General features: G+C 38.5%; 1 protein-coding gene and 1 pseudogene across 6 annotated transcripts in view; one reads left to right on the top strand and one right to left on the bottom strand.

Annotated features, from left to right (window-relative positions):
* COL24A1 (collagen type XXIV alpha 1 chain) overlaps nucleotides 1-14,294 on the top strand; it is a 421,092-nt gene that overhangs the window by 62,863 nt on the left and 343,935 nt on the right. For all 6 annotated transcript variants that reach the window (XM_062191650.1, XM_062191653.1, XM_062191654.1 and 3 more), the window contains exon 8: nucleotides 1,049-1,102. In XM_062191650.1, coding sequence (XP_062047634.1) covers nucleotides 1,049-1,102 — 54 coding nt within the window. The remainder of the gene's footprint in view (nucleotides 1-1,048; nucleotides 1,103-14,294) is intronic.
* On the bottom strand, nucleotides 7,357-8,093 carry LOC133760493 (small ribosomal subunit protein eS1-like; annotated as a pseudogene).

The following is a 14,294-nucleotide window of genomic DNA, read 5'->3' as shown; positions in this document are numbered from 1 at the left end:
AGTACTAGTTATAGCATCACTGCACATTAGACAACACATTAAGGACAGATCCCACATGGGATGTAAGTACACAGTGACTTTTGAGAAGAAGCATTACAATGATAGAAACGGAAAAGCAGTCCATTGTTAATAATCAGAAGTATCCTTTTTCTTCCAATCCATTTGATGACATTAAAGCAGGTAATGCACTAAAAAACTAAACATAAATAGTTACTAAGGAGTTTATTTAGCATTATTACCATTTTTTCCCCAAACATAACTTTTTTTTTTTCACATGCAATAATTCTGTTAACAGTGGAAAGAGGGAGAGGAAAGAAAAGAAGGGAGGAAAAGAAAAAGTGCACCTTGACTCACCGGGTTCTAGATGATCTAAGTCTCCAACTTTGCTATCTCCTCAGCAGTTCCTGAGACATGTTCTCCCATCTCCATTCACACAGCCTGGTCTGTGTCTCCTCTTGGCACTTCCTCCACACACACGCCTTCCCTCTCACCAGTGTACCTTTCCTATTCTTTCATGATGTGGGTAGGATGGCCCTCATTGGTAAATCAAATCTGTGCAAGCCACACACAGGGAACTTGAAATAAATTTCCTCCATTATTACTCCAAGTAGTCAAGTTCAGTGCAGCCACTGCTGCACTGCGGAAGGCACTGGTGTAGTGTGGAAGAGGAAGTGCGTTTTCTAGACCATGTCATGTGAACCCCGATCTACCCCACATGCCCTCCAGGCTCAGGTCTTGGTATCCCACCAGGCCTCAGGGCAACAGGAAAGCCTCACAAAGCACTTGCAGAATTCTTGGAATATATTTAGGTTTTTTAAACTGATAGGAATTTTGGGATGAGAGGGTGAAAGCAGCAAGAACTTGGAGGTGGGAAAGTACAGTCTAGGTAGTCAGCCCTGGAAGAAATAAGGTTTGAAAAGGGAGATGGAACTTGAACCAGAGTGTGAAGATCAGAAAAGAAGGTAGTAAGAGTTCAACTCCAGAGATTAAAGGGAGCTCTGCTTTAAAAGTCTCGTTTATAACTTAATCCTCTGTGGTTTGTTTGTAGGGTGATCAAGGGCTTTCTGGACTAATGGGCCCCCCTGGTATGCGAGGTGAGAAGGTAAGATGTAGGTTTACTTCGACATAATTGGATATAATATGAATCTGGAGCTCTTCAACTTTTATCTTCTTTTGAATTTAAGCCAAACACCAATGTTTTAATTCCTTTTCTTGGGAAAAGGAAATTAGGAAGTTACCCTAATTCAGGAAAGTGGTACCCACCAAAGACAGGATCATAGGAAAATAAAACATAGGTTATTAAGAGTGAGCACAAGGGACAGCGCTGTGATGGAGTAGACTAAACCTCCATTTGCGCTGCTGGCATCCCATATGGGTGCTGGTTCTAGTCCCTGTTGCTCTTCTGATCCTGCTCTCTGCTAATATGCATGGGAAAGCAGTAGAAAATGGCCCAAGTGCTTGAGCCCCTGCACCCGCATGGGAGACCTGAAAGAAGCTCCTGGCTCCTGGCTTTGGATGAGCCCATCTTTGGCCATTGCAGCCATTTAGGGAGTGAACCAGCTGAGGGAAAACTTTTCTCTTTGTTCCACTTTCTATAACTCTACCTCTCAAATAACTAAATAAAACCTTTAAAAAAAGAGAGAGAGAAGCACAAAATTCACCTGCAGGAGAAAGACTCCTCCTCTGTACCTTTTTTAAAGATTCATTTTATTTATTTGAAAGGACCTTTTTAAAAGATTTATTTATTTGAAAGACAGAATTAGAGAGAGAGAGCTTTTTCGATTGGTCTATCTTAAATTTACTGATTCACTCCCCAGATGGCCATGACAGCTGGGGCTGGACCAGGCTGAAGCCAGGAGCCTAGAACCTTATCCAGGTCTACCATGTGGGAGGCAGGGGCCCAAGCACTTGGACCATCAGCAAATGACTTTGCTGTTTTCTCAAGCACATTAGCAGGGAGCTGGATCAGAAGTGGAGCAGCCAGGACTCCAGTTGGCACTCATTTGGGATCCCAGTGTCATAGGCAGCAGCTTAACCTCTGTGCCAGAATGCCAGCCCCAGCCTTTCCATTTTTAAACTAAGACAGTGACCTCTGAGTCTTTGATGGTACTTTATAACTTTTATGCACAAACTGAAGATCACTTGCTTATAGACTATGAAGTTGAATTTTTTTAAGGGGCTCTTATTGGGGACTATTAACCTCTGACCTGATGTATCAACAAATATGAAGTTGGATGGGTAGTGTAGAAGTGAAGATTTGGGCTAGCTAGTTAAAACTTGTAGTCACATGCATATGACTAGATTTTTTTTTCTGAGGTAGAAAGGAATACTAACACAGTTGTAATTATTTTTTATTTTTAAGATTTATTTATTTTTTTATTTGAAAAAGTTACACAGAGAGGAGAAGCAGAGAGAGAGAGAGAGAGAGAGAGAGAGAGAGAGAGGACTTCCATCCTATGGTTCACTCCCCAAATGGCCGCAACGGCCAAAGCTGCGCCAATCTGAAGCCAGGAGCTAGGAGCTTCCTCTTGGTCTCTCATGCGGGTGCAGGGCCCCAAGCACTTGGGCTACCTTCTACTGCTTTCCCAGGCCACAGCAGAGAGCTGCATTGGAAGAGGAGCAGCCAGGACACGAACCCGGCACCCATATGGGATGCTGGCGCTGCAGGCGGAGGATTAACCTACTGTGCCACGGTGCCAGCCCAGTTGTAATTATTTTTAAAAATATATTGTGCACTTCCTTGAATTAACACAGTGAAACTCTCTGTCTGTTCAGCTTTTTTTTTTTTAATTTAATTTTCTTTAACATTAAGTTGTTGGTTTTTTGTAGAAATGAGAATGATGTAAATTTTTTTTTAAATATTAAGGAGCCAATAACATAGTAGGGCAGTATTGGACTGGTGAGGGATTTCTAATAATGACTGCTGTTGGTGTCTTCATGTCGTTTTCCTTCCTCCTGTGAGAAAGATATGTGTTGTAGGTGATAACCAGGCTCTGCTTGCTTAGTTCAAATCCCGTCTGACATTTTCTAGGTCCCATCAACCTTGCATGGGTTGTTTAACCTCTCCCAGCTTCAGTTATTTTATCTGTAAAATGTGAAGATAATACTACCCACTTCGTAAAGAATTTTAAGGAAGATGAAAAGAGATAACCTATGCCCTACAGTGTCAAACAAATAGCCCCTAAAAATGTTAATCGCCCTGTATTTGTCTGTTTTGGAAAGAATCTGGACACTGTTTGTTTTCTTCATAAAATCCTGTTAAAGGACTGCATTGTAAAATGATGGGAAAGGTTTTCATATCATAATAACCACATTATTATTTGTATAGCCTCAGACTAGTCTTCAACCTAGGCAGTAATTAAAGTTTGATAATTCCCTTGACCTTGTGGGTTGCTGCTAGGGAGAAATGGAACTTCACAGTGATTCTTTCCAACAGAGTTAATCCTGATACACAGTCATGAAACTGTTTAATGGTACTCAGTATACCTGGGACTACCATACACCTCTTAGGGAAGTATACTGACATACAGCATCAAAAACTCTTAATGTGAATATGATCTTAATTATTGTATTTAATATTAAATGTACAGTTGTTACATCTATACAGTTACACTGCATATCAAAGACAAATAAACTAATCATTGTGCTCTGTGGTTAAATCATGCCCGTGTTTCATGAAAATAGCAATTCAGAAAGTGAAACATTAGGAAATGTTGAATCATTTTTATACAGAGTAGTATATGGCATACTATTTCTGGGAAGAAGAAATATTTATAAACAAAAGAAAAAGGACTGATTTTAACGATTAGAGCAGATTATCATTTTAACTTTCAAGTGGTACTTAAAGCAGAAGATACTAATTTCCAAAGACCTGTTTATATGTTGAATGGCCTGGGATTTTAAAGTAGTAAGAAGATTACATTCTTTTTTGTCTGTACAAGTCTAGTAAAGTAAAATAACATTACTTTAAACAAACTGAGCTCTGAAATGAATATCTTTCACAGGTTTTTTTGTTCTCTTACATTATTTTTTAATAACTTTTAAAATCTGGCTTTATTGCTAAGTAGAAATAGACTCCATTGATATCAGGAATCTTGGATATGTTATCAACCCATAGACTTGCTGAATTTTCTCTAGAGAAGTTTTAGTTGAATGTATGTAGAAATTAAATTGCTTTCTATCAAATGAAATATCCATGCTTTACTGAGGTTGAACAGTAGTAGTTTAGAGCAGTGTTAAAATAGTTGAGATAATTTTATAGAATTCTTGAGAGTGTTTGCCTCCTTTCCAGATTGTGTCTGTTAGTGAGAACTATTTACAGATTTTTGAAAAGTGAGTATTGCTAGGAAGAAGACATGAAGATTCCATCTAAGCCTAAACTAATTCTGCATCTAGGAGGCAGGGACAAGTTTCCATCATATTCTGTGTGTGCGTGTTTGTCTTAGTACTTCTTCTATAGTAAGAAACACTTGAGACTAAATATGTCATAAAGAGATTTATTTAGCTCACTGTTCTGGAAGTTCAAGAGCATAACGCCTGCATCTGCTCATCTCTACTGAGGGCCTCATGATGGAAAGCATCAAAGTGGTGGGAACATGTGCAAGACTGGTGAGCAGCAGATGTGGAAGAGGGGTTCAGGGGAGCCAGGTGACTTTATGACAACTCATTCTCATGGGAAATAATCTAGGCCCAGGGGTCTTGTATTAATCCCTTCTGTAAACTAATTGCCTTCCACTAGGCGATGCTTGTTAACATTTTACCACCTCAACACCACCACACAGAGGACCATCCTGCCAGCACAGGAACCACTGAGGAACATACTCAAACTATACACACACCGTGGTAGTGCCTTACTTTAATATATATATATAAGGTATAAATGCATTCAAAATCAGCTTGATATACTGTCCCTGTGGTTTTTATAGAACATCAAAGGGCAAGACTGACTACTGGGGGGAGTTTGAGGTAAATTATGTCTTTTTTATTGAATTAAAAAATTGGTTTATTTTTTGGACCACTTAAGTGACTCACAGAGTTAGTTCCTACAAACAAGATTCATGCTAGAAGATCCTAGAAGAATGACTCACACTGACTGTAGTCTGGGGACTCCCATTCCTTTATCTCACTGTTCTCTCTCAAAGTGCCACAGGAACTGTTAAAATCTACCCAGAGAGGTTAAAAGGATAGCTCGAAGTCACTTAGAAAATTATACCAATTTTGAGAGAGAAAACTTACCAACATTAGATCTGCTATTATTTTAACTATTTGTTTCATATTTTCAGAGATGAGTAAGATACTTGGTGCTTTAGTCTGAACATGATTTGGCTCTCCAACTAATATTCATATTTAAATTTAATAGTCATAAATTAATAGTACTGAAGAGGGAGTAAGCTAATCCCATTATGGTGATTGGGAGTTGCGCCTGGTGGGAGCCTTTGGGTCATTGCGGGGTTTGCCCTCAGGAAGTTAATCTCATGAAGGGTTAGTTATGAAAACTGAGTGGACATAGCTGCCCTGCCCTCTCTCTGCTTCCTGGCATGCCATCTGATCATTCCATCAGATCGTTCCAGACAGCTAAACAGATTGCCCACCAGACTTTGGACTCCAAACCTCCAAAAGTGTGAATGTAAATATAAACTTTTCCTTTTTTTAAAAAAAAAATAAAATGTATTATTCATTTGACAGGGAGAGTTATAGAGAGGAAAAGACAGAGAAAAAGAGAGAGAGAGAGAAAGAGAGAGAGAGAGAAATATCAATCTTCCATTAGCTGGTTCACTCCCCAAATAGCTGCAATGCCTGGGTCTTGGCCAGGCCAAAACAAGGAGTTTGGAACTTCATCTGGGTCTCCCACATGAGTAGCAGCAGCCCAAGTGCTTGGCCATCTTCTTCTGCCTTCCCAGGCACATTAGCAGGGAGCTGGATCAGCAGTGGAACAGCCAAGTTTTGAACCAGCGCTCATATGTGATACTGGCCTCATAAGTTGTATCTCAACTTGCTGTACCTCAATACTGACCCCAAACCTTTCCTTTCAAAGTTAGCTTCCCTCATGTATTTTAATTATAATGACAAAAAACTGACTACTGCATATGGTTTCTCATTCATATGAAATGATTCTCATATAGAACTGTTTTATGAATTATTATTGAAACAAGTATTATTAATATTAAAATAGCTATTTGATAATATAAGTTCAAGTTCCTTTGCTGAACATCATTTCTTTTAATCTTAAAAATGAAACATTAAGACAGTTGCTGTGTGTAGTATATATTAAAAGCTAATTTAGTGTACAAGGGTTATATCACTCACTGAAGACCATACAACTTTTAGTTGATAGAATGCAGACCTGTTTGACACAAATGACTATACCGTTGAAAATTTTGCGTACTGCTTCTCTATTTGTTATTTGAGTCAATTTTTGTTAGATACAGTCCTTCTAACTATCTTCAGCATGTATACACAAGGAAGTAAAATATTACTTTCTATGAAAGCTAAGGGAATAAATATTGCTTTGGATAACAGGTAATAATGACTTCATCTTTTTCTCTGGAATGTTTCTGGACATATTACATTTCTTCAAGTATAAACCTAACTCAAGTAAATTTTCAAAGTTAAAATGAGATCACGGCCTTTTGGCTGAGATCAAGTACAAAGTTAAAATGAGTACAAGAAAGTTGTATAAAGCACAATATGAACTCGTGAATACGCAGAGATCAATAAACAGATTACTATAAAAAAGTAGAAGTATCTAAATATCTTAGATTAGAAAGCAAGGAATTCAGCAATAATGTTTTCTTCTTCATAGTTTTTTCAGTTTACTTTTTTTTTCTCTCTTTTATCACCTACCCCCTCCATCCGTTTTTTAAACCAGTGTTAACATCTTTAAAAATCCCCCGGAATGACTGGTTGTATTGGTTCAGTTTAGCTACCTTCCTGAAACTCTTATTTTCCTAGGAACTAAAGTCTATTTTGATTTCCCACTATTGTCTCTTTTTTTGCCAAAAAAAGCAGATAAATTAGATCCAGAGTTCATGCTGTGTTGGACAGGAGACAAGTCATAATTCTGAACTTGGATTCAAGATGCAGTTTTAAATTTTTTTATATAACTGATCAGTTGCTATATTAAAATTGGAAGACTGCCTTTTAAAATTATAATATTAGCAATATAATGAACTAAAACAAATTTTCTAGGTTTAAGAGGATTAGTCAGGTGGAAGCAGTCAAGCATATTTCAGCATATAGATGTAAATAAAAGCCATTGTGAAATATAATATACACATTCTAAAAAGGTTTTTTAAACAAATAAGACTTTTTGTTTGTCACTATTACAGTCTAAATTTTAAACATACTTTAATCAACTCATTCAACTTTAGCGCCTCTCTTGTGCCCAGTGGCTGCTCCAAACCTATTGCCTTCACCATGAAAGCTCTGGGTTTTCCCAAATTTGGGCTTCTTCAGCATTTTTACTTGTCTAACAAAGACATCCTAGAGAGGACTGGCAAGTCTTTTTCTATATCTTTTCTAATGCTGTCTGGAATCAATTTATTGACCACTTCTTTCAAGTCATTTGTTTGCATGTCTTGGGTCATGATTTCCATAATCTTCATCTGGATTTGGCCAAACTGTGGGTGCTGAGTGTAAGAAATCTTCCATATCTGATTGTTGCATTTTTTTCTTCATAAAGCCAGCACACAATAGGTGAAGCAAAAACCACTGGTAGTGCTGACAACAACATGCTTCTATCATAGTCTGCTGTTTTTTGACCATGGGAGCACATTTTGTCTTGGATAAGAACCATACCATGGAAGTTAGGCAGTTTTTACCCTGAACATGCAGAGTAATTAGCCTGAATTTTGTAAATACGACTTCATCATTCTACAGATCAGCAAGACTCACTTCAAACACATGACCTTTAGGGCCATTAGATTCAGTTTTGATTCCTTGAGTCCTCATGCTAGTGTTGTTTCAGTATTTCTTGTGTTGAACATACCAGGTACTTTCATGTCATACCAATCTTTCATAGAAAATGGATCAACCACTTTTTTTTCTTGACTCTGTTTTTTGAGGTCTTTTGTAAGGTACTTGCAAGTGGTCATGATGGTGATCAGAGAGCCAAAGGTACTTAAAATAGGTTTTCTGAATAATGTATTACAACATTTTTCTGAATATTGAAATGCATTACTGTCATTTTAGCAGTCATTATGAGTCAGTGTGAATTCTTGTTTCACTGTCAATGAGAATGATAACACACACACACACACACACACAAAGAATCAGGCTTGGCATAAAATCAGTGCCTGAAGAGAGAAATGTGATTTCTACTGTTCCATAACTCCATTTATCATCTCACTGGCTTATTATTGTAAGAAACCCATAGAGCTGATGTGTTACATTGGGATGGTTCCGAATCCAAGTGAAATTCTAGTACAAATGCTGCTTCTTCGGAGCTGTGCTGCCACCATTGTTACCAGCCCCTCTGCAATCTGCCGTTCCCACTAATGGTAGGGGAGAACGAGAACAAGACAACACACTACTGAATTCCCCAGCAGGCACCTCTGGTTGCTGAAGTGGTGGACTTGTGGGACTTTGAAAACTCTGTGTCAAAAAGATATTTCCCTCAGTCTTGGTAATGTGATTGAAATTCCAGCATTAAGGAGAAATTCATTTGGCTAAATGTATTTCAGTTTCTAGAAGTTTTTTTTTTTTTTAATTTCCTGTGTCCTCAGGATAAGCTGTTATATGTCATTTAACATCATTTTGAGAATTTATCTATCATACAGTTTTTCTGTTTATGAAAAACAGAAACAGCTAGTTGAGAGGGGCTCCAACCAGGGTTGTTGGGACCAAATTAAAAGCGAAGTACTACTTAAGAAATGTTAGTGAATCAATAGTGTGAGGATTTTTGGAAAAGAGATTGGCATGAGTCTCTTCTGGGTATGAGTGAAGTATGTTCCAGTAAGGGAAGGTAGGCAAGATTTGTGTGTATTCAGCCTATAACTTGGATATTAAATTCTCTAGATAAGTGGAATTATCCCATTTTATTTTTTTAAATAATATCCTTATTCTAAAGACTTTAGAAAATTTGTTACCTTATCAAGAAGTGTTGGGGTCTTAAGCCTGAGGCTGACCCATGACCAGCAGGGGACAGTACAGGCACTCCTCAACAAGGCAAACAGGAGAGGTAACGTCAACAGGTCAAACACACTGCAAGCACCCGTGAGTTCTGTTGAAGCAGGAACTACTTTGTTGAGGAAATGTACAGGCTTTTAAGGCTTACAGAAGACATGTGCAGTAGGGGAGCCAATCAGCGAAAAGGTCATGCAGGCATGGGTGGACCATGCACAGGGGCATCTTAAGCAAAGTATAGGGATCATGCACTGTCCACATGTTCGGAACTAAAGTGGACCTATCTCTGCCGGTGGTCTGATCTTACATAGTTTAACCACAGCAGCCGCAGACATGCCCCTTGAACATCCGCCAGGCGCCATATTGTAATGGAGATTGTAGGCAATGCCCAACATTTCACCCTTTTTGTTTTATATTAAAGAGAGAAAGAGGAACTGAACAGAGAGTGTGCCTGTCTTAGGTTGTCCCCTCTGACTGGGATCAGACCTTTAAGGAGCATGTCTCTCTTAGGTTGTCCCCATCTGGGGATCTTACCCATCTTTGACTACTACTCCAGCTGTTAAGGGCTGCCCCAGGGGATCTTACCCGTCATTGGCTACCACCTCAACAACTCAGGGTATGATGTATTATACCTCTACATCTTGGCAGTGGCCGTGGACGGGCATATAGGGTTCCAAATCTGGCGCTTAAAGAGCAGCATAACCTGGTTCTTGAAGAGTGGCATATTGTTGTCGGACCACCATTAACTGGACCGCAGTGATGCAATTTTAGACAAATTTATGAGGACAATGGAGACCAAGGGGCCCACAAGGAGGAGGAGATAAGGAAGCCATCCCCCAAGGCCCGACCACAGGTAACTAGAGCTTAGTTCATAACTATGTTTTTCAAGGTCTTCTTGGAGGGTCTTGATCTTGTCCTGGACAATTCTGGAGCGATTAGCATAAAAGCAGCACTCTAGATGTACCATGATGATAAAGTCACAATGAGGCAGAGAGTCCAATATGGTCTTTTCATCCCTGTAAGAGAAAAGAAAAGTTACTCCTGAGGAGGGGGTCCTCCTGGGTGACCTTCTTCAGCAAAGGGGAGATATTTAAGGTTTCTTGCAGATTTCCCTATAGGATTTGAATTCCCCTGAGGGAAGACACATCTAAATCCTCTACCAGCACTTATCAGTGGGTCTGGTCCTTGCCAGCATCCCGTTAATGGGTCCTTCCATTTTACCCTAATCGAAAGGTAGGGTACTTGGAGGGACCAATGTTTGTGAAAGGCTGACAAGGGCTGATGTTTTGGAAAATTTAAAATATGAGCATGGCCATTCGTAGCTGGTCTTGTGGGGGTATGATTCCCCCTTTTTGTTTTATAGGTTGGTATCTTGTTTTTTGATGATTATTTGTTTTTGTGGATTGTGAGGAATTTTAGTAGAGTGTTGAATCATTTTACATCTTGGCAGCACTTTTAATTTAAACATCCTGATTGGTGATTATCTCTGCAAGATGAGAGATATATTTTTTAACATCTCCAGGGGCCCTCTGGAGATACCAAAAGTTTAGAGAATTTAGAACTTTGATTTTTAGAAAGTTTTTTAAAGGTGCCAAGGGAACTTAGAATATTTGATTAAAATAGAATTTTTTAACATCCTGAAATGACAGCCATTTATTTAGTTAGGGCAATTTTAACACTTTTGGACCAGATCTAATCATAATGATATTTAACATAGCTTTTTTAAGACAATTTTTTTTGTTAATCTAAACTTAAGAGAGACAGTAGAGTAAACAATAGATTACCTTAGCAGAACATGAATTTTTGGTCTCTTGTTGTCGAATAAACCAGAAATAAAAACCTTGAACATAAGAGTTAGCACACAAAAGCATCACATAACTAAGAACTATTTAACAGAGTCAAAAAGAGCTTAAAGAACCTAACTTTAGAAATGGAAGGGTAATCAATTAAGTAGACACTATTAAAAAGAGACATTACAGTTTTTGCAAAAACAGATCTGTAAAAGAAACAAGTTTAAAGCATATCAAAGACATGTAAAATAGAGCAAGCAAACCAAGCAAACTGCCCTAACCCAATTTTCTGAACCAATCTGTATTGGCTTACTTTAATTAACAACATAAAGGCTTGTATACAGAGAACTTACTCTCATTTTTATAAGACTACTCGAGCTGGAAAGCAAAAACATGAATACGACATAGGTCTGACATTATTTACAACATTTTAATACACTTTGCATAATTTGAATTGACTCAAACAGCTGTTACTTTAACAAATTTAGTCTCAACCTTTTAGAGTTCTGGGGATCTGACTGGAAGCCTCAAAGTTGGAAGACCCAGTTTAGAAATTAAACTGTTAGAGAGTCAAACCGTTTAGCCAAAAATTAGTACGTTTAACTTGAGCATTTTAACCAAGGCTGTGGGGTAGATCTGATCAGAGTTAGGTAATCACTCAAACATTAAAAACAGGCAAATAACATAAACAACTTCACGTTGCAGTTTTTTCAATCAAGACTCAGTACTAGCAATAGAAAAACGTGAAACCTTCAAGATATGTGAAAACTCTCATCAGATAAGTTAGCTATAGCAGCACAGAAAAGAGATGGTCATCAGCTTAGGAGCCCATTGCTTAAGTTTCCATTGACTATAAAGAGAAAGACCCATCAGGTTGGAAAGGGTTAATGGATTAAGGTTCTCGATTCCTTAGGTAAGGCCAGTAGTAGCCAGAGGCATTTTCCCTTCCCTGCCCCAGTGAGGAGAGGTATTAAATTGGAAATGGAGAGGAAAAAAAAGCAGCCCTAGGGAGTGGTCTCCCTAGAGATATCTGTCCATGCCTGCATGGGTGTGGCAGGCACTCATGACTGGAAGAGAGTGCAGAGAAAGGCCATGGTCCCCCATTTACAGGGAAGACTGTGCTCGCCGGGGCCTAGCAGGGCTGGCTGTGGGGTTGGGTAGGCGCGCTGTTGACAAGATGGCGGCGGGAGAGCCAAGGGAGGGGAATACCCATAAAAGGGTGGCCACGTGGGCTGCAGAAGATGGCCCAAGTGTCTGGGCCCCTGCCACCTACTTGGGAAACCAGAATGGAATTCAGATTCTTGGATTTGGCCTGGTCCAGCCCTAGCCATTGCAACCACCTGGGGAGTGAACAGGCAGATGGAAGTCTTTTTCTCTGTAACTCTTTCAAGTAAATGAACTTTGTGTGTGTGTATGTGTGTGTGTATAAATGTGTGTATATATGTATATATATACATACACACAAATTTATATATATATGCATATATTTTAAAAAGTAAATCACAGAAAAATATATGATGCTATGGCATTTGTAATGGTAAAGATGTGGCACGTACAGTGATAAAGATGGAAAAGATAGTGAAGGATATAGGAGTTGAGGATTACATAAGCTTCCTGAGGATATGCAGGTATGTGCAGGGAACAGGGAAAGTGAAGATGTCCAGGATGAGGCTTGAATATGAGCAGACTTTATCATGATACTGTTCTTGGTGGACAGGCATGCTATCCTTATTGTGGGTAAGACATAAACCAAGGCTTGGAGGAAGAAACAGGAAGTGTCAGGAGCTAAGGTTGTAGGGCTACTCAGGGGCCAAATTACAATAGGACTTGTCTGCTGTGTTTAAGCATTTATTTTGTGGTAGATAGCTACTGCAGGTTTTAACAAGGAAAGTGCCAGAGGTGAATCCTTTATTCCTCAGAACTTCTTTGGCATTTGTGTGAATTGTAGAGATAAATGTGTTTACCTTTCTGAAATCTTTGTTTTTCATTCAATGTTAACTAAATTTAAAAAAGAAGTAGCAAGTACAGATTCCAATAACCACAGAATTTCAGCACCAAACAGAGACTTCACAATAATTGAATGCCATAATTTTACAAATGAAGACTTTAGAGCTCATGATTTGGCTACTTAGTGGCAAAACTGGATCTAGAACTTGGTATACTAGGGCTATTCTTTATTATTATTAGCAGTTTAAAGACAAAACAAACAAAAAGCAATATTGTTTTATTTAGACTCTTTATTGAAAAGAATGGAGTCTTAGGCTATAGTAAGTAACAGAGTGAGTTATTTCAGTCCTCTGTGCAGCATTAAGGCAAACAGGGAATACATGGGATCTAAAAATAGATACTGTGATATGACTTGTAGGGAGAAGCACGCATTCAAAGTAACTCGAAAGATCTTAGCAACATTGATTTGTGGATTTAAATTTTTTTTATTTTGGAAGTTTTTTAATTTAATTTTTATTTATATAAGGGCAACAAATTTCATGTATTTCGTATATATAGGATTAAGAGCATAATGATACATCCAAACCTACCTTCCCTCCCTCCCTCCCTCTCACTCTCCCTCCTCTTTCCTTTTTTATTTTTCTTTTCTTTTTTTAATTACATTCTTTCAATTTACTTTATAATCACAAGCTTAATCCTCCTGTAAATAAAGAATTTAACAAATAGTAAGTAGAAAAACCACTGTTCTTCAAGAGTATAGACAAAGGGTATATAACAGTAATCCAATTTCAAACTGTCAATTTCACTCATATACATTTTTGTACATTGTATATTAGCTACTTTTTTTTTCAGAGAGAAAAAGCAAGATTTATTTATGTCAGAGGCCTCCTGGTGGAGTGGCCAGGAGGGGGGCTCCTAGAGAGTCAAAACACAAAGGGGCTGGTGGTAGTGGGGTTTTTAAGCACAATTTTGGAAAAGAAAAAACTGACAATCATTAGTTACAGGGCAGGGACAAAACTCATCAAAAGGCATGATTTGTGCTTTTACTTGCCCTGTCAAGCTTGCTCATGATAAAACAGAAAGCCATGGACGGAGTAAGGAATGGCAGTCAAAACAGGGTTCCTGCAGGAGGTGGCTTCCAAGGGAGACACAATGCCAGCTTGCAGAAACTGCTTCCATCCAAGGTTTCATGTGCTTAGCCATCTAGAATTTCAGTTTCAAATCTGTAGAAAATGAATCTAACAAGCAGATTAAATACACAGGGTCTAAAACAAAGGACAGAGTCATTATTAGAGGACCTATGAAAGGTTTCCCATTGAGAAGAAAACAGAAACAGGCAGGAGGAGCTTAATAATAATCAGGTAGATGTTAAGGCCTGGCCAGGTCTCTTCACGTGGGGTACTGAGGAGACATTATAAAGGAGGTGTGAACCTC

This window comes from Lepus europaeus, chromosome 5 (genome assembly GCF_033115175.1).
Source record: "Lepus europaeus isolate LE1 chromosome 5, mLepTim1.pri, whole genome shotgun sequence".
NCBI classification, from domain to species: Eukaryota; Metazoa; Chordata; class Mammalia; order Lagomorpha; family Leporidae; genus Lepus; species Lepus europaeus.
This window is presented reverse-complemented; position numbering and strand designations above follow the sequence as displayed.